General features: G+C 36.0%; 1 protein-coding gene across 1 annotated transcript in view; it reads right to left on the reverse strand.

Annotated features, from left to right (window-relative positions):
- Positions 1-26,080, reverse strand: part of COL3A1 (collagen type III alpha 1 chain) — a 40,446-nt gene extending 14,366 nt beyond the window's left edge. The window contains exons 1-29 of the mRNA XM_077780199.1: positions 25,878-26,080; positions 15,597-15,799; positions 15,284-15,334; positions 14,733-14,846; positions 13,355-13,435; positions 11,020-11,073; positions 10,342-10,395; positions 9,545-9,598; positions 8,841-8,894; positions 8,622-8,675; positions 7,903-7,956; positions 7,419-7,463; positions 7,227-7,280; positions 6,720-6,764; positions 6,218-6,271; positions 5,708-5,806; positions 5,145-5,189; positions 4,892-4,990; positions 4,636-4,689; positions 4,439-4,546; positions 4,191-4,244; positions 3,460-3,558; positions 2,861-2,914; positions 2,604-2,702; positions 2,174-2,227; positions 2,011-2,064; positions 1,652-1,705; positions 829-882; positions 491-535 (exon numbers count right to left, since the gene is read on the reverse strand). Of these exons, the coding sequence (XP_077636325.1) occupies positions 491-535; positions 829-882; positions 1,652-1,705; positions 2,011-2,064; positions 2,174-2,227; positions 2,604-2,702; positions 2,861-2,914; positions 3,460-3,558; positions 4,191-4,244; positions 4,439-4,546; positions 4,636-4,689; positions 4,892-4,990; positions 5,145-5,189; positions 5,708-5,806; positions 6,218-6,271; positions 6,720-6,764; positions 7,227-7,280; positions 7,419-7,463; positions 7,903-7,956; positions 8,622-8,675; positions 8,841-8,894; positions 9,545-9,598; positions 10,342-10,395; positions 11,020-11,073; positions 13,355-13,435; positions 14,733-14,846; positions 15,284-15,334; positions 15,597-15,799; positions 25,878-25,956 (2,022 nt within the window). The 5' untranslated portion in view covers positions 25,957-26,080. The remainder of the gene's footprint in view (positions 1-490; positions 536-828; positions 883-1,651; positions 1,706-2,010; positions 2,065-2,173; positions 2,228-2,603; positions 2,703-2,860; positions 2,915-3,459; positions 3,559-4,190; positions 4,245-4,438; positions 4,547-4,635; positions 4,690-4,891; positions 4,991-5,144; positions 5,190-5,707; positions 5,807-6,217; positions 6,272-6,719; positions 6,765-7,226; positions 7,281-7,418; positions 7,464-7,902; positions 7,957-8,621; positions 8,676-8,840; positions 8,895-9,544; positions 9,599-10,341; positions 10,396-11,019; positions 11,074-13,354; positions 13,436-14,732; positions 14,847-15,283; positions 15,335-15,596; positions 15,800-25,877) is intronic.
- Between the last annotated feature and the right edge of the window lie 333 nt (positions 26,081-26,413).

Genomic DNA, 26,413 nt, shown 5'->3' on the forward strand with positions numbered 1-26,413 from the left:
AACACCCTAAATTGTACTATTCTGATGCACATCCCTGGTTTTTTTAAGTTATATTTTTGAACAATTTGGAAAATTTTATAGTTATCAAAAGAATGAGAAACGGAAACCAAAAAAGAGTCGGTGTAAAGGAGGTAGCTTTGAACCCTATTCTGATGAACATTTCTTATTGTTATTATTTTATTCACAAAGGCAAATATTTAAAGTTTTTCCACCGAAACGGTTTTCATGCAGAATCAATGCACTGGAAAGATTTTTTCCTTTGCAATTTCTTAGTTGCTTCTATAGTCAGAAAAATTGGTTTTCCAGATGAAGCAAATATACTGGAAATGTCTTGGGTTACACTGAATGTAGACACCAAATATTTGAAATGTTGTGCTTCTTCCAAAAAAAAAAAAAAAAAGACTATTTGGTTTGATATACTAAACATGAATCACTAATCAATAGCTCTATAACAGGCTGAAGAAATTAGAAAATAAATTGAAATATTTACCTTGCCTCCTGGAGTCCCAGGTGAGCCAGCTTCACCCTTCGGACCCTAGAAGATTGTCATCATATGATTAGGCCTATATCAGAATGCACGTTACACGAATACAGGCAAAATACACACTTGATTTGCTTGCATTTTGTACAGTTTGTTAAATCTTGAGCTACGTACGCTTTCTTTTACTTTATGGTAAAATTGAAACTTTCCATGGGATTGCAATGATTAAATAATATTCAATTGATAATATTTAAAAGCTAAATGTTTAAACTCAGAAACCATGGCGTGGCACAACTATGATGTATGCTTTTGGTTTCTGAGTTTTGGAAAAAAAGCATGCGACTTACCGGTTCCCCAGGTTTTCCATTTTCTCCTGGAGGCCCACTGGTTCCAGGTAAGCCCTATGAAGGATCATATTTGCATTGTGGGATCATGGCAAACACTGCTTACGGTAAAGCTTCTCCTATGTATGCTTCTGCAAGGTATTCGGAATGGTTTTAGCGGTCTTTTTAAGGCTAGGAAACGTGTGGCTTTCAAAATTGAATGACAGAGACGTGACAATCATCTCTTCCAAACTTATGTTTATCTGCCTCTAATTTTCCCTGTATATAAAAATGAATTAATAAGTATGGTAAAATGGATGTAGCTATGTGAACTTAAATTATAATAAAATTAAGTAGAAGCATAGAGAATTATGCACACTTAGGGGGCGCCTGGGTGGCTCAGTCAGTTATGCATCCGTCTTTGGCTCAGGTCATGATCTCACAGTTTGTGAGTTCAAGACCTGCATCAGGCTCTGTGCTGACAGCTCGGAGCCTGGAGCCTGCTTCAGAGTCTGTGTCTCCCTCTCTCTCTGCCCCTCCCCCACTCACACTATGTCTTTCTCTGTCTCAAAAATAAATAAACATTAAAAAAATAATTATGCATACTTAATTTAAAAAATTAATTCTGGAACAGGTGTGGAAGTTTTGCCTGTCTCTTAACATTGCCTGTCATTTTATTTCAAGGTGGAAGACAGACCCACACATATTTGCTTCAGATATATTATAATCTAGTAGTGTCACAAAAAAAATTGAACTGTCAATTAGCTCAACAAAGATACAGCTCTTGAGGGAAAGTACTGAATTGTCTGGTTGAAGCAGGAGTCCAGTTTAAATAACAAGTTCTTACTTGTAATCCTTGTGGACCAGGGGGTCCTGCATCTCCTTTGTCACCAGCTGGCCCCTAATGTAGAAAGATACAATGAGAAGTTCTATTGCAAAATAGCCTTTCATATTTAGTGGACACAGTTTTCCTTTCAACAGGCTCATTACTTAATTTAAAGACGAATTAACGGAACTGATGCAAGGGAGACATGCGATCTAATCTCTGCTTCTAGTCAGACAGCATTCAGCTAGCGAAGCAACCACGCCCCGTAACTGCTCTGGTGAACTAGAATGATGTAGTGTCAAAGATGATGCAATTCCCGCGGCCTTTTCCCCGCCCCACTCCCCCTCACTTTCTTCTTCATCTTCTGCGAGTGAACTTACAGTAGGTCCTGGGGGGCCCTGAGGTCCAGTTTCACCATTTTTCCCAGCAGGACCCTAAAAAAATAAAGCAGTTAGGGAAGAGGTAACAGAGATAATAGAACTCATAGGTTGGAAATGAATGCATCTATAGAAAGTTGGAAAGAAGTTAATGAAAGCTACATACCTGAGGGCCGGGACCTCCAGGACCACCTCGTTCTCCATTCTTGCCTGGTGCACCCTAAAGAAGTGGCCAGTTATTACTAATTCTCAAAAGAAATTATTAGTTTGTCTTGTCCCCTTTTATTTTTGATCTGCCTCTTACACACACACGCGCGCACACACACACACACACACACACACACATCCACAACCCAAAACGACTTTCCAGAACTAGATTTCCATAAACTTTGCCACTCTTTCCCCAGAACTCAAAAAAAAAAAAAGAAAAAAAGGAAAAGAAAAAAAAAGCTCCCTGTCCCTCATGGTATTTTGATTTTCATATATTCTTCTGTGCTTTGAAGTGAAGATCAGATTTTGGCCATCTCCACACTCCCATATGGAAAGTAAAAGCCTTCTGTCAAATATTTATTGAAAAAATAAAGGAAGGAACTCACATCATTTCCTTTAGGACCAGGGAAACCCATGACGCCAGGCTGACCTCGGGGACCAGATGGGCCTGGAGGACCTGGTCGACCACTTTCTCCTTGACTTCCCTAATGAGAAAAACATTATATTGATACAGGTTTGATAAAGATCTCATCAAAATATACAATACACATATCAAGGCTATTCAATATATATCAAGGCTAGGCCACACTGTGCATTCCATTATTCACTGGGCTTATAAAATGAGATGTTAAAATGTACATACGGGAGGTCCTGGTTTCCCATCACTGCCTGGTCCTCCTGGGCTTCCGGGCATGCCCTGAATTGAAGAGGTCAGCCAGTCAGGTGATTTTAAAAGGATAATTAAAAAATACATAGCCATCTGTAAAATTCTGAGGTTTCATGGATAGCCTTCTATTTCCACACATTTTTCTGCATGTAAAGTCTCTCAGTCAAATATTCTATTTTCTGGTTTTCTTCAGTCAATTCTAACCCTAAGTTATCTTTTTTTAAATTTTTTTTTATGTTTTATTTATTTTTGAGACAGAGAGAGACAGAGCATGAACATGGATGGGGCAGAGAGAGAGGGAGACACAGACTCTGAAGCAGGCTCCAGGCTCTGAGCTGTCAGCACATAGCCGACGCGGGGCTCGAACCCACGAACCGTGAGATCATGACCTGAGCTGAAGTCGGACGCTTACCCGACTGAGCCACCCAGGCGCCCCTAACCCTAAGTTATCTTAAGAGTATTTTGTTTTGTTCGGAGGCTATGAAAGTATAGTCTGCTTTAATTTGCCTTTAATCCTTTATTTGCCTTTCTTCTCGCTAAATGGCAGTGTCAATCAAACGAGCGTTTCTCTGTACCCTTATTCCTGGACCTCCGGGGACACCATCTCGGCCGGGTTCTCCGGGAGCTCCTCTCGGCCCTGCAGGGCCTGGACCACCACGATCCCCAGCGGGGCCCTACGAGGTGAAATCAACCAGCAAATATGTAAAAGAAACTTCATTGACCTCGACATTGACAATATTTAGGTTAGAACTAGAACACTTCCTTTTGTCTCTTAAAGAGAGTTGGCGTGTTGCTCACATGCCCTGTATAAAATCACTGTTATCTATTAGCTTGGATGATCATATTGGGAATCTTCTGAGGCAACTTTGATGAACATCACATGCCAGCAATATTCAGCGGGCATAACAATGTATATTGTTATGTGTATAAATACACATTTGTGCGTATAAATCTGTGCATATAAATACAAATTTGATGCTATGAAATCATATTTGTATAGGACTTTATGGTTTTCAAAGAACCCTCAGGCATTTTAATTTATCTTATTCTTACAATTATACTGAAATAAATAACTGTCAGGTAAGCTCAAGAATTCTCATGGAAGTTAAGTGATTTGCTTTAGTTAAAAGCTAGGAGAATGACAGAGCAGGGGCTGGAACCATTGTTTTATACTGGGAATTGTTATTATTTTTAAACTCCAGTATATTTCTTTCAGATATTTAGGTTTCAGTTAATGGGGACCTGTACGGAAGAATATAACCAGTTGTAGGAACAGCGTTTACAAAATAGAAAATAAATTAGCTACCTTTTCTCCTGGAAGGCCGTTTGCTCCAGCAGGTCCTCGGAACCCAGGAGCTCCCTGGGAATAGTGACAGGCAAATGTATCAGCCCAAAGCATTAAAACTCTTTCATAATTTTTGAGAAGCAATATGTTCCCATATTATACAATGCTTCAAAACCAGTATTTGGGATGGAACATCACGGTTGTCTCCCCATGAAGGTGACGTTCTGTGTGGGTGATAGTGATGTGACTGATGTTCATGGGAAACATACTCTTTCTCCTGCAGCTCCTGGAAGTCCATTTGCACCAGGTTCTCCGGGAGAACCGTCTTTGCCGTCTTCACCTTTAGGCCCCGGGATGCCTGGAGAACCAGCTTCACCCTGAGAAAGGTCGTCAACAAAGGAATGACTTGGTTGCACAATTTTCACCCGAAATGAGAAATAACCAATTCTGTTGAGGAAATACTTACACGTTCACCACGTGGCCCTGGCTCTCCCTTGGCACCGTTTTTACCGGGTTCACCCTAAATGACACAAAATCTTGGTGTAAAAACAGGGAGAATAGACGAACAAAATCAGTAGCAGCAACGGCTGATCCAATTATAAAACCAGAATGAAACCAGCCCTAAATTCAGCTGAACGAGTACAAAAAGTCTGTTGTTTATATTTTTGGTGAGGGAATTAAGCCACACCTGTCAGGCAACAAAGGAAAAATGGGCAACTTACTGCAGCACCTCTCTGTCCAGGAGCACCGTTGGTACCAGATGGCCCAGGGGGACCCCGGGCTCCTATCAGTCCGGGAGCTCCAGGGATGCCAGCGGGACCCTAAAAGTAGCCCAGGGACACTCATATTAGTCAAGCATGAACTTTCTTTTCTGAATAACTCACTTGGACATCACAAATGTCTTGTCATGAACAACGCAAGGGAAGTCAATAACGTGTGTGGGTGAAATGAGAGTGAGGGGTGAGGGCGTCTTACCATTTCGCCTTTACCACCAGGACTGCCATTGGTCCCAGGAGGGCCCTGGAGGGGGAAAAAGAGCATATTGAAAACAACACAAATAGCAAATATGCGTTTGTAAATATAGTGCTGGGTGTTGCGCTTTATAGAGATTCGGTGATTCTTCCAACTAGAGAGCAACACATAAAATGTAGGCAGAGAATTATCATTATCTGAATAAATTAAAGATCATATGCACTTGGTCTAACTTATTCAATAATGAATAGAAGAGGTTTTTAATACTGCTTCTTCTCTGAATTTCTGTAATTGGTGATTAGTTGGAGCACATTCTTTGAAGTATCCGATAACTAGACATCCTCAACTTCACTTGGTCATATAAATGAATAATTCATAAATCTAGAAGCGCATAAACCTCAAAAACATGATTTTTAGCACTGATCTAATCAATTTTTACCACAGTGAAGTCATTTCTGAAGACCAAGCAACATTTTTTCAAAAACATATTTTAATCCATAGCAACGTTTCATGGTTTCATGAAATAAGTGTAGCAACAGTTCACAATGGCTGTATTTGTTACTTACAGGAGGACCTGGAGCACCAGCATGTCCCTGAGGTCCTGGTTCTCCTCTTTGTCCAGGGGAGCCACTTGAACCAGGAGATCCCGCAGGTCCAACTTCACCCTAAGGGATAAAACCCTGAGTAGTCAGTTTCTCTTGCCATTTCTAATCATTAAGCTAGTTCGAACCCATCTCCCAAAGGCTGAAGTAGTAGGACTGTATATTCTATCAAAAGCAAAGAATCCTTAATCACAAAGGCAGAGAACAATGGTAACTATGTGTGAGACTATGTTATCTGCTCTTTAGAAAGAGATTGGGGAAAGAGAAAAGGCATATGAAGAAATATCAGAATTGTTGAATGCCAGGGGTGACCCATTTGGGAATAAAAAAACGAGGCTTTAAAAAGTTGAGTAGGAAAAATACATGTACCTGATGGGTAACAAAGAGAAAATTATTTTCAAGAAGCAATCCAATGATTTTCTGTTATACTCCCCAAGATCTATTTTATATCCCATTATAGACACACATGCTTACCTTAGCACCAGGGGAACCAGGGAATCCTGCAGTTCCAGGGGGACCAGGGGGGCCCTGAAAAAATTAAATATAATTTCAAGAGCTCTTAAGTATAACAAGAGCAAACACTACACAAACTACTAAATAATAAGTTCGGGCATACACAATTCGGGTATTGTGTATTGTGTAGGCATACACAATACAAGACTATTATGCAGATAAAATAGTATTTATCATTCATGGATGAGTGTTATGTGGAGAAACACTGTGATAAAGTAAAGAGAGAGTAAAATGCTTCTGCCACATATTCTGTGACTTTGTGCAATTTACATATCCCTGAGCTCTCATACTTTTGTTTATAAAATAGAGGTGACATTATTATCTATTTTGCAGGGCCCTCTTAATTGTCAAGCCCTGTTAACAGACACTGTAAGCACTATACATTCACATCATTCCAACATTCCATACCGTGTAATCAGTCACTACCCTGAAGCCACTTAGGGTTAGATCAAAAGTTACTTACTGGTTGTCCATCACTTCCGCGAGCACCATCATTACCTCGAGCCCCCTAAAAAGAGAATTTTGTCTCAAATATCTTCTTAATTATGAAGAGCTAGTCACAAGTAATGTTCTGACTAAAATTCTGATTCCACTGAGTTAGTTGACGTTTCCTCCAGTGTATTCAAATCTGCTTATCAAGTATATATTTTTAGAGTCAAATTATTAAAATTCTGATGTACATGGAAATGATCTGATGTGGAAGTACTGGATTCTGCATTTAACAACCGAATGTGAATATGGTTCTAACAACGTATGCAAATTAACACTTAAAATTGTTTTTAAAAAAAGGTAATATCTATAAAACCCTTGTTTGTTTCTCTACCATTAAGGCTAAAATTTTATGGAGGTTTCTTTAAATGCTATTTTATAGAGAAGATTTTCTACAAGATTGTCACAGCCTGAAAACTTGGCTGAGACCCTTATCCGTGACTGTGGGCGGGAGCTGAACAGTGCGGGTTGCTGAACTCACAGCGGCTCCAGGAAGTCCTGGCCGTCCTCTCTCACCAGGAGCTCCTCTTGGTCCCTACAGAATAAAATGGAAAGAATGGTCGTTCTTTAAACCTGACCTGTGTAAGAACAGCTGGGGAAAGAGCAAGGCAAGTTTTGTTTTAGATGGAGTCTAAGAAAATAAAACTGAAAATTACGTGAGAAATGGAATTACCATGGGTCCAGGAGCTCCGTTTTCACCAGGCAGGCCATTTTCACCCTAGAAACATGTAAAATGTGTTACATTTTGTAGAACGGGGAGGGCAATTTATAGTTTTTTAAGCACAGCATATTATGAAGAATATTACAGAACCTAAGAAAAAGATGTACGTTTTAGCAGCATCAAATTTTTGTTAGCATTTTATGTATCATAAATCTCAATCTGCATTTTGAAAACTTGAGGATGTAATCTTACTACTTACAGAAGGTATCAATGAGTTACTCAGAGATGCACAATCATTTCCAATCGAGACAGTTCAAGGCATCAGCTTTCATGGAAGCTTGAATAGACCATCTGAACTAGTCACTATTGTTTATCTCCCAAAGTACAAAATTCAGGTAAATTTCAGAAAAAAGTTAACCCCAAAATATAAATCTTTATTATAGCTATAACATCTCAATGAATTTACCTATGAAAGTGTGATTTTCTTTTGATTTACCTTTAATCCTGGGGCACCTGTTTCACCCTTTTCTCCATTTCGTCCATCAAAGCCCTAGAAAATGTATAAAAGTAGTAAAAATATTAAGATCTATTAACTATCCAGAATGGCTGAAAAGTTTACATTGAATTTTTCATAACTAGTTTTTACCACACAGCACTATTTTCACCATTGACATAAACAATTTAAGGCTCTTTTAAATGAATTGAAGACATTTGACATTGATTTTATGGTAAAAAATCTTAACTAATTAGCAAGTATAATTCAGTTCAATTAGGAAGTTGCCTTAACTATAGCAAATATCAGCTTCATAGATTTTATTTCTATTAAGTTGTTAGATTTGGGAGTCAGTTGGTTGACTCTACCTAATGTTTGCATAGAATAAAGTTGCTTGATTCAATTGGAAATCACATTGACTAGGTCCATGAATAACGTCTAGTTCTCAATAATATATTTTCATTTTTTTCTGAAAGTGGTGATAAGAAAATTAAATATTTCTCTCCCAAGCCTTTTCATACATTTAAAATCGGTTTAATCTATCTGTAAAATAATTAGTTGGTTTGGTCAACAAAGTTGATAGATAAAAAACCAAATCAACTGGCTGTCAAAAAATATATACGTATATTTTTGACACATACTCAATTACCCAATAAAATTGGTTAGGCAAGTAAACGTAACTAAATGAAACAGCTTATAGTCAGTTTAGAAACTCTACTTACTCTATGTCCTTTCATACCAGGAAATCCAGGCATGCCAGCTGGACCTTTCATACCCTAAAAATAAGGAAGAGAAAAGATATTAAGGAACTTTCAAATAGAATCACAATGCAACAGTAAAATGTCTTCTATTTTTAAGTTTAATCCCATTTAATTATATGATCATTTTCAAGCTAAGATCATTGTGATTACTCCAACTAGTTCGTTAGAAACTGGACTTACTGGAGGTCCGGGCAACCCTCGCTCTCCAGGTCGCCCAGGTCTTCCTGATTCCCCCTAGATGGAGAAATAAAAAACACATAGATGCTTGTGTAAGAGTAAACACATTGTAGCCAATTAGCCAACTAATTACTTAGTTTTTTTCTCCCCAAAGCCTCATGAAAGTGAAGCTAAGCCTATAGTTGTTAGGACAGCTTTCCTTGTAGAAGGAACGGGGAGGGCCTCTCCCATCTCCATATGAACTTGTGAATAATGCAGGCATTACTCTTCCTTGAAATAGTATGACTATCTCTCAATCCACTGAGAAAAATTTGCCATTGGAAATTAAATGGGAGAGGAAGAATGGCACAATATTGAAGGTGCTTTTAAGTTTCCGCATTCATAAAGTATTGATATCAATTTGTCCATTACAAGAGGCAGAGAGAAGATACTTGTTTCTCCTTCAGTTAAGTGATATATTCACTGGATGGGTCTTCTTGACACTGAAGAAGCACATGTAGGGGTTCTGTTAGTTTGGAATTCAAAAAATAATGTATATATAGCTATACAAATACTACATGTTCAAAAATTAATATGAGCTAAAATGTCATTAGGATAAGCCACAATTTTTTGAGTGAGGGCTTTCTGAGTTTAGTATACAATATATGCCACTTCCGATATTCCAACCTGAATTTTGACATATCCCCATTCAATCTTTAAAAACTTACATCTTTTCCAGCAGGACCAGATGGGCCTATAGCACCAGGGGGTCCTGGGGGACCCTGAAAATAAGGAAATAAAATACAAATATATCTGTAGGTTCTTCTGTTACAACATTTGATGGTATTATATTATGTGCTTTCCTCAAAGGAACCTCCTTTTAGAAAATACTCTCAACATTTTTCATTTTGAAAATGACACTTTGAGTTAATATTATGCCTATATTATATCAAGTTTTTACTCTTTAATGTATCCACGTTTTATATCACGTGTGTGTATGTATAAACCAATATGGACTTTTATATTTTGTAAGATATTGAATCTTTGATATCTAGGTATTTCCAAATATTTTGAAATATTAAACTAACTTCACCTCACTTGCTTGTTTATACAGCATGTTTTTTTGGAAGGCTCTATTAAATTATGTTTATTTCTGTTAAATTAAGTTTTAAAAATTATATGTCAGAAGAGTAGATAGGAAGATGAACTGACTGGCTACAGGAAAATTAAATCTATATTTAAAGGAAAGAAGATTTGCATCCACACTAGGAGGTAAACTATTATGGTGGCTAATTAGCCAATAAATTCCTAGATTAAATAGCAAATGTCTCTAAGAAATCTAAACCATTAAATGAGTCCAAAAGATCTTTGAAACTAGTTCAACTATCATAAAAAAAATCAGTTATTACTTTAAAATTTGAGCTTAAATTTAACCTATACATTTTAGAACTTGTGATTATGTTTTAGAAAATGAAAGTGGTTTTTATATGTCAATTTCTTAAATATAGATATAATTGTTACTTACTGCAGGACCAGCTTGCCCAGGTTCACCAGGGGGACCTTGGTATCCTGGAGAACCCTAGTGGGTAGAATAATGTGCAAATATTTTAAAAGTAATGTAATATTCATATCAGGCATTTATATCATGAAGACAGTAGGAAATCAGGATTCATGAAGGCAGTGAGTGAATTTTATTCCAATTTATAAATACTGAAATAAAAAATGTGCAGATCAGAATAAAGCAAATTTATTCCATTCTATTTACTCCATTCCAATGAAATTGAATTTTTTTTGAACAGGGAGCCATATTACATGCACATTAAGCCTATGGCTTTGAATTCTGTATTTCTCTCTCTCTGTCCCTTTCCCACTTGTGCACTCTCTCTCTCTCTTTCTCTCTCTCTCTCTCTCTCTCTCTCAAAACTAAATAAATAAATAAACTTAAAAAATATATAGTTCTCCTTCTGGCTTTGCAAAGCCCATGGCTTAATTTTACCAAGGTTTTAATTGCTCATAGTTATTGGTAGAAAGGAATTACATATGAAAGCCCCACATCTTTGAAGAAATGATAGTTTTTGCTTGTGGTTTCTCTACTGAATTGTGATTATGCATGCTGGAATGGCGAAATTAGAGCAAGATCCATGTTACCTTCATTTATATAATATGCATGAAAAAAGAAAGCACCACCAATGGCTCTACTTACCGGGGCGCCGGGATGACCAGATGTACCAGGGGGACCAGGAGGCCCAGGGGGACCCTGGAATGTAAATTTGTAGAATAAATACAAACTAAATGCAGCTGAAATACACTTTATTCAGGCATCAAAGAAAAACCTCTGTTTAGAAATGACTACATTCAGAACAGTGAGAATTTGGGCCAGCTGGGTAGCTCAGTCGGTTAAGCAACCGATTTCACCTCAGGTCATGATTTCACGGTCTGTGAGTTTGAGCTACATGTTGGGCTCTGTGCTGACAGATCAGAGCCTGGAGCCTCTTTCGGATTCTGTGTCTCCTCCTGTCTCTCACTTCCCATGCTCATACTATGTCTCCTCTGTCTCTCAATAATAAATAAAAACATTAAAAATATTTTAAAGCAATAAGAAAAGCATACCTTGTTATATGGTAACTATTCATGGATATGACTAATTTTATTAGGTATACAGTGAAGATATCACTAAAAACATCACTCTAAGTGGAATTTCCACAGAATTATTAAAAATTATTGGTAAAATTATTAATAATCCCCCCAAAAGGAATTCAAAATCTGGAAAAATCCATGCAAAATGCTAAAAGAGTCCCTGTAATATTAGGATGAAACTGGTACTGGTGAAAGAAGCATTTTCTTTTATTTGCCTGCCAGCCCAACTCCCTGTAGAAAAATATTTATCTGCAAACTGCAAATCCAAGTTTCTAAAAATAATGATGTAAATCAACCCAGAAGTTCTTAACTACATCACTGAATTATGCTGACATGCAGATCTAGATGTCCATATGAGAATCATCATACATGGAACAATGACACATTACAATAATAACCAATTGATTTATCATTGCTCAGAGTACAGATTAAACTAGAAAACCTTCAGTTTTGTAGCATGCTATTTCTAAATACTGACAATAAAGATACAAACCTACAGGTTATAATTACATTTTCTCGTATAATTTCTTTTCTGGAACGTTAATAAATAGTGTTTTCTTTTTAGTTTTTGGGTTGTTTTTAGTAAAAACTATGTATAGGATTAAAAATTAGGATTCATAATTTGATTTAAGCTGAGTAAGACCAGATATTTATATTGTTAATACAGTTCTCCATCTTGGGGCATCTGGGTGACTCAGTTGGTTAAGAGTACAATTTCGGCTCAGGTCATGATCTCATGATTTGTGAGTTCAAGCCCCACATTGGGCTCTCTGCTGTCACCTCAGAGCCTGGAGCTTACTTTGGATTCTGTGTCTCACTCTCTCTCTCTCTCTCTCTCTCTTTCTCTCTCTGTCCCTCTCCCACTTGTGTTGTTTCTCTCTTTCTCCCTTTTTCAAAAATAGATAAATAAAAACTTAAAAAATATAGGCCTCCTTCTGGCTTTGAAAACTAAACGAAAGCAAAAAACCAAAAAAAAAAATCACATCCCCCAAAACTTTAGAGATTTGTAAAGTTCTCTTTTTATAATTTATATCAATTTTAAGGGTCTTTCCAAACTGGCCATTTGGATATATTCATTAACATTTTGTCTTCTCTAGTTTTGGAAGTCACAGATGTGGTGTCTAATGATCTGGGGGGCAATTGTCTATAATCCTTAGAATCCAGTGTCATGTTTCATTTATATTTACACACCTGTTACTGGCAGGGAAGGCATAATTTTCCTCACGTTACTTTTCCTGACAACCTATCCTACAGTAAGGATCATTTGCCCGGGACACCATGCATCATCTCAAGGTGCCCAGGTTTCAATGATTTTCTTCTATTTAAACCCCAGGTCATTTACATTCAAGGAAATCCTTTGAGTAAAATGCAAATAGCTACCAATTGTAATAGAAGAACTTAAAGATTTAATAAATTCTGGAAATATTTGTATTCGACTTTAGGGTTTTAGGTGAGGCAGATTGTAGTACTGGACAATTCCTCACTCAGATTATCATCTAGAAGGGAACATTTAATTGATGAAAGCTCATAAAAAGAAGATTCTGAACAACTTAGGGAGAAAAAGGGGAAATTAAATTGAAAAATAACAAAATTTGGTTAAAAGTAGGGAATATATGAGTGTGAGACCTAACCATGAAGGCAGATGGGCCCCTGGTAGGGGTGTTTCTGTAAAGAAGGAAGGGGTGACAAAACAGGCATGAGACGAAAGGGGGTGAGGAAAAAATGAATTCGGATAGAAGGATCATGAGAATCCTACCGTGTGTATTCCCAGCCTTAATGGAAAATAAGCTATTTTGTACAAGTATGCAGTAATACTGTATTACTAGAAAAACAACCACTCAAGAATGAACAGACTGGAAGCTAAATAAAGCTCTAAAATGCTGAGAAACATTTGTACATACCGCTGGCCCGGGGTAGCCTGTAAGTCCTCCTCCTACTACTCCGGACTTGACGTCATATGATTCAAACTGAGGAGAATAGTTCTGCAGCAAAGAGAACAGATAGATATGATCATTTTGATATAAAGATCATAGTTCCTTCCAAAAGCATTTAGAAGAGGTGCATGTAACATCTATGATTCACTGCTAAAAAGTTTCTGCATGTCAGAGTATGTGATCTGTCTGTCTGTAGCTTTGGAGAGTAGCTACCCTACAGAAATACTTCCTTATGAGATGCACAGATCTTTCAACTAAGTCTATGCAATGTTAATCTCAAATAATTTGTTCCTATATGATCTCACTCAAATTATTATTTCTAAGTTATGTCCGCAGCATTAGAAATATAAGATCATATACTATTTGATCATATACTAGTTGAAAGAGCCTTGAGATCATATAGTCTGATCTTCTCATTTTGAGCAGAAAAAATGAAGAGGTCAAATTACTTTACCAACATTTAATGATGCAAGTAAAATTTGTGTCCCCTGGCTTCTGGTTTACATGCCTATCAAATTACCTCCTCCCAAAGTAAACATCCCCATAGAAAATAGGCACAAGAATATGAGAAAAGTTAATTTGCTTATTGGATTTCTTTGCAGATTATTTTGTTTTGAATTTCAGGAGTACAAATGAGTTATGTCTGGTACCAGGATAAGAATAAGTTAGATGATATGCTTTGCTTTCTGTTGAATTGAATTTTGAACAGCATTTTTTTTTTACACTCAGAGTGATTTGTGCATATGTGGTTTCGTATTCTCCTAACCCCATGTAGCAGACATTTTGTCTTATTTATTTGTTTTGGTTAGCTGCTTTACATGCAGAGTTAGTTGGTTGTCATGTTTTTTAGGAGGAGCAGGATGTGCTCTGAAGGCTTGGCAAGGGTAGCTACATAGGCTTGAATAATCCTGTTGACTTGAAGTCAACAAGGAGTGCTCGCAGCTCTTCAGCTGCTTTTTGTCCAGACTTTCAGAGGCTTCACCATTAAGGTTATGAATAGAATAAGGCACAGTTGCAGCATTTCCTGAATACTCCAGGTTAATTATTTGGGAAGTTAATGGTTCATTTCACCACCATAGTGATATATTTTATGCCTGCTGAGAAGTTGGGAAATTTTGCTGAGATAATAGTAGCAGCACTGACATTTTGAGAAAAAGTGAAATCTATAAAGCACTTAAATTACTGCTCCTCACTTAGAAGCACTAAATAAGAATTTGTTAAATACATAAAGTCAGAGAATAGATGTAAGGAATCCACAAAAGTGAGATGTAACATAGGCTAAAGAAAACGAAGTAGGTAGTTTTAAAGGGGGTGGGGAGGATGTTTTTGTCCAGGAATTTATTACCTGAGGACCAGTAGGGCATGATTCACAGATTCCAGGGGGGCCGGGAGAACCAGGGGAACCTGGCTGTCCTGGAATACCAGGATCACCATTTCTCCCAGGAATACCAGGAGGGCCCTAAAAGAATCAGAGACAAAAATTCATAAAACAGTGTAAAATCCTAGTGATTCAGAATCATTACCGAATTGGAGCTTCTCTGCCCTGTAAGATGAGGAATCAATATATGTGATATATATTTTCTCGAGAATTCATACACTTTTATCGAAATCACGTGAATAATTTCAGTGGGATTTATTGTATTGTATATTGACCTATATTTTATTTTTCAAATTGATATTGGAAGTGAAGATATTATTAAAGTTTGGGAAATTTAAATATTCACATGTACAATTATGGATTCTCAGTTTGAGTTCTTTTGTGTCATTATTTAAATATATAGTAGTAAAAGAAGTATCTGAATGATGAAAACTCAAATATGAAAAGGCTGTTGGAAGAAGGAAAAAAGCAAACTACTAAAGGAACTCAATTCAACCCACTGAAGAATGTTTACTTACTGGATCTCCCTTAGGGCCTTGAGGTCCATGACCATTAGGAGGGCGAGAAGGCTAATAAATGGAAAAGGTACAGATTAAATAAGACATAAGAACATCTTTCCCATGAAGTGTGTCCCAATTTGCATATTTATTTCTTATCCCAAATCATAGCCAATCCCTAGTTTTAAGCCAGAATGTTCACCTTTTACTTGTAATACCAACACGATTGTTTGGCAGACATTACTTTCTTTTCCTTTCAGGCTTCTATGATATAAGAACTATTCATGTGTTACAACATGACTCTTGAAGATGTACAGATTTTTTGTAAACTCACAGCTGCTGGAGGCTGTGGACAAACTGCACAACATTCTCCAAACGGGATCTCTGGGTTGGGACAGTCTAATTCTTGTTCGTCACATATTATGTCATCGCAGAGAACGGATCCTGAGTCACAGACGCATATTTGGCAAGGTTCTGGCTTCCAGACATCCCTATCCGCATAGGACTGACCAAGGTGGGAACATCCTCCATCAACAGCTGGAAAATAAGTTAGATAGGGTGTGATGTTATCTTATGTTTTGGTGAAATAGGATTTTTGTCACGCTCTCACGATTTTCCAATAACCAAAGTGGAGCTAGTTTGAAACAAAAAATGTCTTCCTTTTAGTAAACTAACTTGTATATTCTTATAAGAATGATTTTGCCAAAAAAAAAAAAAAAAAAGAATCCACACATTAAATTACCAAGCACATCACATTCTCTCCTCAGAATTTGCTAACTGGTAAGAGATTGCTTAAAATACGAAATCTTTCGATAAACTTCAAAATGGCACGTCATAGTGAATTTTCCTTAAGGCCAGTAAGTGTTTTAATTTAAATTATAGTAAGAATTTAATACCAACCACTTAAGCGTGTATTGATTCATTGTGTAATTGAAAACAAGCCTTTCTAGCCATCACCATCCTTTGCTTTAACAGTAGATAAGAGTATTAAACTATAATGATGATTTTGTCACTAACTCTGAAAACTTTCTGGATATTATTAAGCTAATTAAGAAATTCAGTGGAAAACAGATACTCCTGGTTGCATAAAACTCTTCCAAATTCTTGAGAAAGCCTTAGCCATGCTTATTGTACGTATTGAATATCATTCCGCTCCATCGGGCATTAGTACGTGAACGTGATATGACATAATATATGGTATGTCCTGTATAGATGTAAAAGGATTTCCAAGTCACTAAAAATAAATAGTGTTTTTTTAAAAATAAATGTGGGCAAGGGATAAGTAAAAATAAAAAGGAAATATATGAATCATGACCATGTGCATTTGTGACTTAAAATGGTCAAAAATTTGCTTCAACCAAAGTTTTAAACTTCTTTCCTAATTATATGTAAGGTACCCACATTTCAGCAGCCATTAACAATGAATCAGCTCAGGGATTGCCAAAACAAAACCTGCACTCAATTCTTAGAGCATTAGCTGTGGATTGTGGTTAAATACAACTTTAGTTCTTGAGGATTACTATGATAGCTTGCCAGTACTTGAGTAAATAAGTAAGAAGTTTCTAAACATCTGCAAAAATTTTTACAAACAACAAATGATGTACTGTTCAGGATTTATATTTTTGGGAAACAGTGGAATTTTATTTTCTAAGAGCCAAGATCTTTAAAATGTCTGCTGAAAGAGGCCTGCTCGGGAGGAAGCAAGTGGTTTAACAACCATATTTTTGCTGCCTTGTGACCAAGATGTCTTTGAGGGGGTCCTGAAGTTTTTCCATCTGGATATTGCCTACAACCATGAAGATCACCTTGATAAGGTCCCATTTCTACATCCTCTCATATCTGAAGTAATAATGATTTAAGTTCATGCTAAATACTTTCGGCTCAGAGGTTTTGCCAGTTTAGCAAAAGTTCACACACAAAAAGGTATTTGCAGAACCTATAGATTCTACAGCATACTGAAATTGCCTCCATTCCTCCTTTCCATTTTTGTGTACAGATACAACCTTCATGATCTAGCGCAATATTCTTGATCAATTTAGGAAGTGTAAAATCTGTTCTCACTGTGTTACAATTATCCAGTGTGGTCTACAACTAATAAAAGAAAGTTTCTTTGTTTAATTGCAATTTTAAGAAGGCAAGAATCTGTTTATTTAAAAAAGTTCTTCTAGTTCTTCCTCCATGTTTGAAGCAGATATATGAGAATATTGGAAACAAATATCATCCAAGACTTTGGAGGAGCATTCTGTTCTACTTAGTGAGCCTAAAAGCTAAATGCCAAAATGCTTACCTAATGCAAATGAAGTAGGTCTATTTAAATGGTGTTATGAAAGACATGCTTAAGAAAAGCATAATTTTTTTCATATTATTATGAACAAAAATAATAAGAGAGGGTAGAGGCATCAAATTCATTTTTCTCTAAATGGAACTGGCATTTTATATTTAGGACCTAAGTACACTGTTTTTCACAAAAAGTCTGAATGTTTTAATGAGATGGAAGATTGTTTAGTAAAATTGCATGAAACACATTCTTCAGTTTTAGCATTGGCTTCATTCTTAAAATGAATCATTTTAAAACTTTCTCTAAATTAACATTACATGTCACATTCCCAAAGATTAGTTTTAGCTCAAGATTTCCCCCTTCATAATGTGGATTTCAGGCTCCCCAGCCTTCTCGACAATACCACTGGTGCACAGCATGTTGACTACAGGTAATAATAGTGTATTGTATACTCAAAACTTGCTAAGAGAGATTTTAAGTGTTTACACACACCCCCACCCACAAAAGGAACCTATGCGGGGTGACTATTAGCTAACTCATTTGTGGTAATTTTTCACAGTGTATGTTTTTATCAAATCATCATGTTGTACACTTTAAAAACATACAATTTTATTTGTCAATAATACTTCAGTAAAGCTAAGGAGAGGAAAAAAAGGAAAAAAAACCCTACTAATTTATACTAATGATTCTTTCAGGTCTTTGTCTCTGGATCAGGAATATCTTTCTACATTAACACAGGACCTATGTTACAAAACTTAGATATTGAATACTAATGATTTATGAAAAACAAATGATAGTAACAGTTAAAGTAAGAGTCAAGCATCTCATATATTAAATATCTTTTCTTAAGTTCTTAATCTGCCCTAAAATTAACATAAAGTTTCCTTGTATATTCATCTTCCTGTGTCTATGTCTCATTCAAAGAATCATCACATCACTAAAATAGTGTTTTCCATTTGCTCAGTAAACTATTAAGGAAGCACAGTCTTTGACTCTTTAAAATTGTAGAAATGAATTTGCTAGAATTGGGTTAAACCCAATGTTATCTAAATGAAAATGATTACTTCGCCTCTTGTTTCCAAATCTTATTATTAACCATGTGTATTATGCTTTTAAAAACACAGAGGTCTCAATATAAAGGCTGAATTACCTTAGTGTACATCTCTGTTTTCATAAGTGATATTGTTCTAAGGATAAAGAAGAAAGTTGGGATGTTTGAAAAATAAGAATTAATGCAGTTTGTTTATTGCCATACTTATTTCACATGTTTAAAAGAAATGTGGCTCTCCTCAAGTCAGTTTCCATAGAAACGTGCTTGGAAGTCAGACTTTTCTCTGTTGCTCTATCTCAGTCACCTTTGTTGAAAGAATGGAGACTTTCATGCAGTTTCCTCTGATTTCTTGTTTTGTGCAAGAAGCTAAACCTCTTACACAGATGTCTCAGGGCCCTCTGGTTTAGTACCTCTGTCTAATAGTGTGTGGGAAAAGCATGGGAGAGTCAGGGGAAAGAATGTTTTGTTTTCGAGAGGAATAAAATATTCTAGTTTGTCACTTGTAGCATTTAGAAAATGGGATTGAGAAATTCAAAATGGTAAATCAAAGACAAATAATCTCATTTTTCTATTGGACAAGTAATAGATTTTCCAATTACTTCCTTTACTGTTATTGCTTAAACTAAGTCTCCCTGTTCCAATATGTAATTAATTTTAAACTCCACCTCTCACGCCATTTGATGTTTTTGTTCCTTATTACAAAACACAGTCCTCAAATTTATTTGTGGCCACACACACAATGCATTAGACTAAATCATCTCCTTATTGGCATCAAAATTATAAAACAAAATGAAGTTAGTAAACGACATAATCCACTCTTAGCTTCTTTTATTGCTTAGCTCTGTTTCAAAACTCAAGAGAAAGAAAACCAAGTAACATAATCTAGTATTTTTAGATATGCATAACACTTTCCTTTTTATTGTTTTTGTTTCCATTCTTTAAATGTTAATTTATGCTGATTTGCTAGAGTTTTATTGTTGTGACTAAAAAATAATGTAAATTATGTTTGTCTTAATTCCATTTTTGGAGTAAAAGTAATATGTCCCAAAGCATCCAATCAAATTGTTAATTTAGCCTGAATGATAGGTTTCTTTTTTTTTTTTTTTTTCCTCTTCTCTTCTTACTGAATTCTTTTCTGGGAAAAGGTGTTCTTTAATCTGAAAATTAAAAATAACAGATGTGATATGCAAATTATCATAACATTCTTTCCCTGTTATTTGAGAAAGTTGAATATTTGTAAGTATGAATATGTAGACTTTATATAGTTCCCAACTGAAATATGTTTTGGTTTTAAATGATACTTTTTGGAAAACATACATTTTTATTAAATATGTTTCTGCTGCTTATATCTACCAGAGCATTTTAAAATATGTTAGATGAGTTAACAAAAAGAAATTCAAGGAAATATCTATACATCCTATCTAGGGGGATAACTTCAATTTCACAATGTTTTATATGGCCAAGGTGGATCCTGATTATTCTTGTCCCCACCAGAAAAACCACAAAACAAAAAGCTTAATGAATCATCATTTCTAGATGTTTCCTTGTTTTATTCTTTATAGATATATGATTTTTATGTCTCCCATTAGTAATTTCCTTTAAGGTGATTAACATTTTGTCCTGTGAAAAATAAAAATAATTAGAGTGTTAGAATTCAAAGCATCTGACAATCAGCAATGGCATTATAATATAAACTGATTAGTAAATTATAGCAAGACTGAAGAAAATATATTCTACTTATTTTATTAAAATTGGCAAACATTTTCAAATTTTACATCTCATCACCAAGATTTTACATCTTACTTTCCTTATCACTAAGCCACTAAGTGCTTTAATTCCCTACAGTAATTTTATTTTGCGCTGCCAGTAAAACTAATACTAGGCAGAGCTGGTATAATTGCCTATGTGGTAGGCACTGTTCTGAATGCTTTGAACATCTGTTTCACTTAATTTTCCCAAAGGCCCTGTGGTGAGTGCTGTCATAATCTTCATTTTACAGCTGAGTGATCTGAGACACAGAGAAGTTTAGTAATTTTCCCAAGGTTGCGTGGTAGAAGCAAAGCTAAGAGTTGAACCTGGGAAAGTTATCTCTAAATTTGATACTCTTAACTCCTATATTGTATTCTCTTCCTGCAGTTTCAAGGGCAACTTCAAAACCCTATCCCATTATGATTTCTAAGCCCTGCAAGCTTAAAATCAGAGTTAAACATGACAGTGGGTTGTTTTCTTTTCTTTTTTTAAGGGATAACATTCTTCTCCAGAATATTTTTCTATCTGGTTTCAAAACAAGAAGATAGCATCTGGAGTTCAATTCTGTTGTTTATTTTCTCCTGACCTTATGAAACAGAGATATATGTCTCCAAGGTTCCCCTAATGGGATACAGACCCCCAACATGATTAACGTGTGACTGGGAAGCCCAGCATACATTTTACTGTATACAGAGCAGGCTGATTCTCACAGCAACAGGACAAACAGATAAGGTTTAGGTATCCAGTGCGAAAAACGAAAACAAAACCCCCCAAAACATAATTAGGGTGTCTCACCAAGATACTGATTCTGAAAATCTATTTTTCTAAATATTTCATATTGATCAACTCCTAACTTCATTAGAGCTTCCCTTCTAAGTTTGAACATTATGAACATACTCTGCAGCTCCAAAGAGTGTTACTCTGATTTTAATTCCCTTGAGAAACATGTTCACTTTTGTCATCCTCCACACTAAATATGATAGAAAGCATAGTTTCAGGAAAACAAATGCCATTTCACTGTAACAGGAATTTCTCACTGCAAGTTTTCAAAGCAAATTTAACTTTTAATAGGTTCTGGATCCTTTGTCTTTGATTTTTAGATCTTTTGGGCATTTTAACTTGGGCCCTCTTCTTTGAACTTTTCATTTTGTTCATTAATTTACATTTTAAATGGCAGTTCTTGACCCCAGTCATGGAAAATACAAGGGTTTTATTAGTTAATCTGAAAGGAATTCACTTCTGCTGTGTTTTCATTAGACACAGACAGACATTCTAGTGGTTCATGTAACTCCTCAAGCTGCAGTTAACAAATGATTTGTGTAAGAGTAGCTATCTCATTTTTTCCGTTGTCATTTTGATATGAAACAGGCAAAGTTCCCCCTTTGAAAATGCTGGATTTTTTTGCACTACACCTCCTTCTCCTTCTCCTTCTTTTTTTTTTTTTTTTTTTTTTTTTTTTTTTTGGGGAAAAAAAAAGNGTGTGGAAAACAATGGAACTGAGCTTTTTTCCAGGGAAAACTGTTTTACAAGAAACAGTACACTGAGACATTTCCAGAAAGTTATTGCAGACCTGGAAACTTTACAAATGTTCTTCATGTCCAGCAAAGGCAATAACATCTTTCATCTTTAAAACTTTAACTCTTAAGCAATCCACTTTAATGACTTCAAGGTGGTGATATCATTTGATGTTACAAAATAAAAGACTGGGCTACAAAACCTCTGGAAGTTTGCACCAGAGTCATCTGCAATGAAAACCATGAGGTTTCAGTAGATGGCACTCTTCTCTGAGTGACCACTCAAGGTCTGGCAAGTGACTCTGTAGGTAGAAAACAGAGGCTTTTCTCTTACTTGATTCTACTCCTGGAAAACTCACAGCCAACCGTTCTTAACCTTTTAATATAAGCCTGGAGATAAGACATCAATCCCAGGAACCTGAATTAGTCAAAAGGCACATTATCCCAGTCTTTCCTTCTTTCCCAGAAATGTTTCAGTGACTTTACTCTTTCCACTTATGATAGTGAGATGTTTAATTCCAGAATTTAATCAGAAGATCTAATTACCTATGTGTCTTTAGATCATCTGATGTTGAATACTCTGTGGATGGTAAAAAATGCAAGGTGTCATGAATGAAAAACACAAAACTTTGTATCGATACTTTATTTACTTAAAATGTTTATGAGTACAGAACTGAAGATAATTTCTGGTTAAATCGTAACTGAGACTTCTGTTTCTCTTGTTTAAAAATAGATTTACCATTTCAAAGTAGAGTGTTAAGCAGAGAAAAATCTACCTTTTTTCCCCTTTAGAATTTAGAAATGCATTCGTTCATATATTTTCTAGGATAGTATGCAATTTTTTAGTATTCCCTTTCAACGACAAAGTGACAAGAATGAGCAAAGTCAGATACTCTAGATTTAATGTATGTTCTGTGTTCTCTAATTGCCTAACATTTAACAGATTTTGGTTCTTGTCTTAACCCTGTCATTTCCTGGTTGTAGAATCTCAACGAACGCACTAAACCCATGTAGGATTACTGACTCTGAAATACATGAGCGATAATGCATTCTCTCCTCTTGAAGGAGAATTGCTTCTCATGATGTTACGCCATATTTTCTTCATTAGATAGGTTTAATTTGGGGGGCAACTCAAAGATTGCTACTTGATGGGTTACAAACTCTCTCCTTAAGCATAATGGAAAATAGACTCTCATAACCTGTAATGGGGAACTGATTCTCTTAAATCCATTTATTTTGTAATCCTAAAACAATTATAGTCCCACAGTTCATTATTACAGTGGAATTGTCATGGTAGCAAAATATAAGCTATTTCATTAGAACAGTTTTAATTAAAATAAAGTTTATCTCCTTACCCTAACGAAGCATTATTACTTAATAATATCTATTATTTCAAAATGTGGAATTTTGAAAATGGCCATAACATTCAAGCTCATTTCCAGTCTTTGAATATTGCTACCATGTGTTTGTATGCGTGTTTGGCAGTATTTTATCAGTAATACACTTACTTCCTTAGGAAAGTAATGTTTCATATTTAAAATTCACACATGTAATGTTTTTAAATCTCATTCTAAAATATGGAATCCAGCTGGGTAACATTTATGTTGGCATTGGTCGTGTAAATGGTAACACTGTCAGCCGCTAGGTGGCGAGTCTTTGTGCTTAAAATTTGGCATCTTTATAAACTACAGGAAATATAAAACAGACCACATTTCTCCATTGGTGGAATAAAATACATGAATTAAATAGAACTTTATAAATTTGTCAAGGGACCAAAATTCTTTGGGAGGGACGTGTTTTATGCTTCAGAAAACTTGTGTGAGTAGACTAGAAGTTAGTATTCTTTAGGGTTGGGCTATTTCTCTTTGAGATTCTCAGGACAGATATAAGAAACCCATATCCCAGAATTATATTTTACTATTCTCAGTATGCTGTATACTCAGCCGCCTTCTGTAACCTCCACAAAGCTAATCCACCAGCAGAATTTTCTTGTTAAATTTATAGGGAACACAAGAAGTACTTACTATCTTAAAATACTTAAACTTTTTCTCATGACAAACAAAAATCATTAGCTGACCAAAGTCCCTCTCAACTTTTGATCTCAAAAGCACACAAATGTAATGGCAAAATTTCATAACAATTGGTTATTTGCTGTAGCTAAAGAGAAATGGAAAAATAAAAAGAACTTGTGTGATGTAGAGGTAATAAAGGAATTAAACACTTTTTTCCCCTTCTAAAGTTGGATGGAGTAGTAAAACAGACATGGTGCTGATAAAAGATTGTCATCACTTTGCATCAACTGCAAACATTTTGTCAATCTTTTGAACGAAACACCAAAAGTTTGTAGTCTTTCCAATAAATGGCAACTCTGTGATTCTCCCCCCCCCCCCCCCCCCCTNGAGCTGGGGATCTAGTGGTAGGCATTTGGTACACTTGCCAAGGACTAAGAGCTGTAGCAGGTTCTGGGAAGGACAAAATGGGAAGAGGAAGGAGAGAAGAGTGAAAAAGGAAGGAAGATTAAGAGTCCTAGGGAAAGAAAGTGGGAGGAGGCAAGAGGAAAGAAGAAAGAAAAGAGACGGAGGCGCAGGGAGGACACATGGGGACCAGGGAGGGCGTGGTCAAGGAAGAGAAGCAGGAAACATGAGGAAACATGGGCTTGCCTAGGAAGGGGAGGCGGGTGACCAGTGAAGGAATGAAAAGGGGGAGGAGGTTCAAAAGAGCCAACTGGGTGGGGAGATAAAGGAGGGGATGGAAAGGGAAAAGAGGAATAAAGGGGAGAGGAAATGAGAGGAGCAAGCAATATTGATGTTTCTTTTCTTTGGTGGCCACAGGCTGATCACAAATGAAGAGATGTCATTCGGTGTACCCTCGGCCCCCTCCCCCACTTATATATGACTTTCAAGGACATCAAAGCTTTGAAATTCAACACAAAAACTCTTTTCAGACACACGTTTGCAAACATTAGATTGATATGGAAATCTTTCTGATTATGTGCAAATAGAAATTGATGTGCAATGATTTCTTCTAACATCTTTAAATTTAACAATTAAGTATTTATGTCTGTGAAAGTTTGTATCCCAGAGCACCCACCATTTTCATGACTATGAGAAACATATGAATTGAAAGAAATATTTTCACATAATCAAATAATGAAAACAAATGTGGTTTGGGGGAAATTAGAGCAGGAAAACCAATGTTTGCAGTTATTAGAAAATACATCAACTTTTTGAAGTCAAACAGCACCAGTATCTTTTTACCTTGTTTGCAGAAAAGTCAAATATTCCTGTTGAAAACACTTTTTTGAAAACATTTTTTAAATATTATCCTCATTAATGCAAATGCAGTTAAAATATAGGATGTGTGGAAAACACTAGATCCTTAGCAATAAGTTATTAGAAAACATGTATGAATCAGCCATGTAAGTGCTTGAAACAGAATAAATATAGGAGTGATGAAACATTTTTAGCAGTTTGAATCCATTTAAAGAACACTGAAGATACTTGCTTGTTGCCATTTTATAGAAATCTATTCAATAACAATAATAGTGTCTATTTTCCTTTAGATTATTCTTAATGCATGCTGTCCTTAAAATGTACTATCTTATTGAGAAAACAATGCTCGGTATTCTATCCTTACAAAGAATCCAGCATACAAAAGAGTGTAAAAGTGTTACAAGAGACCAATAACTTCCAGACTGCCTAAGGAAGCATTCCAAGATGTTAACAATCCAGAAGGGGAACTTTTTTTTAAGCCATTTAAAAAGTTTCCAGTGCCGCTGACATGAAAATGAGTTAGGACAAGAACATCTTTATCTTAGACAGCCAGAAAACTTTTAAATACAAAAATGACAACATTCTTTCTAAGCAAGTGTAAAAAGCACCATCACGGTCAGTTTTACGTTCCCATTTGGGAGCTTACAGATGCAATTCGCTTCTCAGAGACTAATTTCCCCCTTATACCTATTTGTAAGGAGAAGTAAAAACAAAAACCCCATAAAGTTTCTTGAAAGCGGTACCTACTCACCTTCTTGTTGTGCCAAAATAACAGTGGGATGAAGCAGAGCAAGAAGTAACCAGGTCCCCTTTTGCACAAAGCTCATCATGTCTAAATATCAGACATGAGACTCTTTGTGCAAAAAGGAGAAAAGAAAAGCAGTTCAAAGTAGCACCATCAGATGTTCCCTGCCCTTCAGCACCGGGCCCGTCATAAAACTCAGCCACTGAGATTCCTTTGCTTTGGCCTTAAATAGGAAAAAGTTTGGCTTCCCTCACTTTCCAGCCCCTTTCTGAAATATGAGAGCAGCACCCATCCCCTAGCAGTAAAAGAAGTGATTAATATGTCTTTTTCCCCTTATAGAAGACACAACCCACAAAGTAAGAAAAAGAATACATCTGGAGTTTGTGTGCATCAGTTTGTGTACAAATTTGCTACATATTTTATTCATATACATATATGTTTATATAACTTAAAGAATATATGCCCAAATGCTCTGCCCTGTGTTTTGATGAAAGAATTAAATGTATATATTTTTCATTTAGCCTGACAATTAACAACTGCTT

This window comes from Crocuta crocuta, unplaced genomic scaffold (genome assembly GCF_008692635.1).
Source record: "Crocuta crocuta isolate KB4526 unplaced genomic scaffold, BGI_CrCroc_1.0 scaffold38, whole genome shotgun sequence".
Taxonomy (NCBI): Eukaryota; Metazoa; Chordata; class Mammalia; order Carnivora; family Hyaenidae; genus Crocuta; species Crocuta crocuta.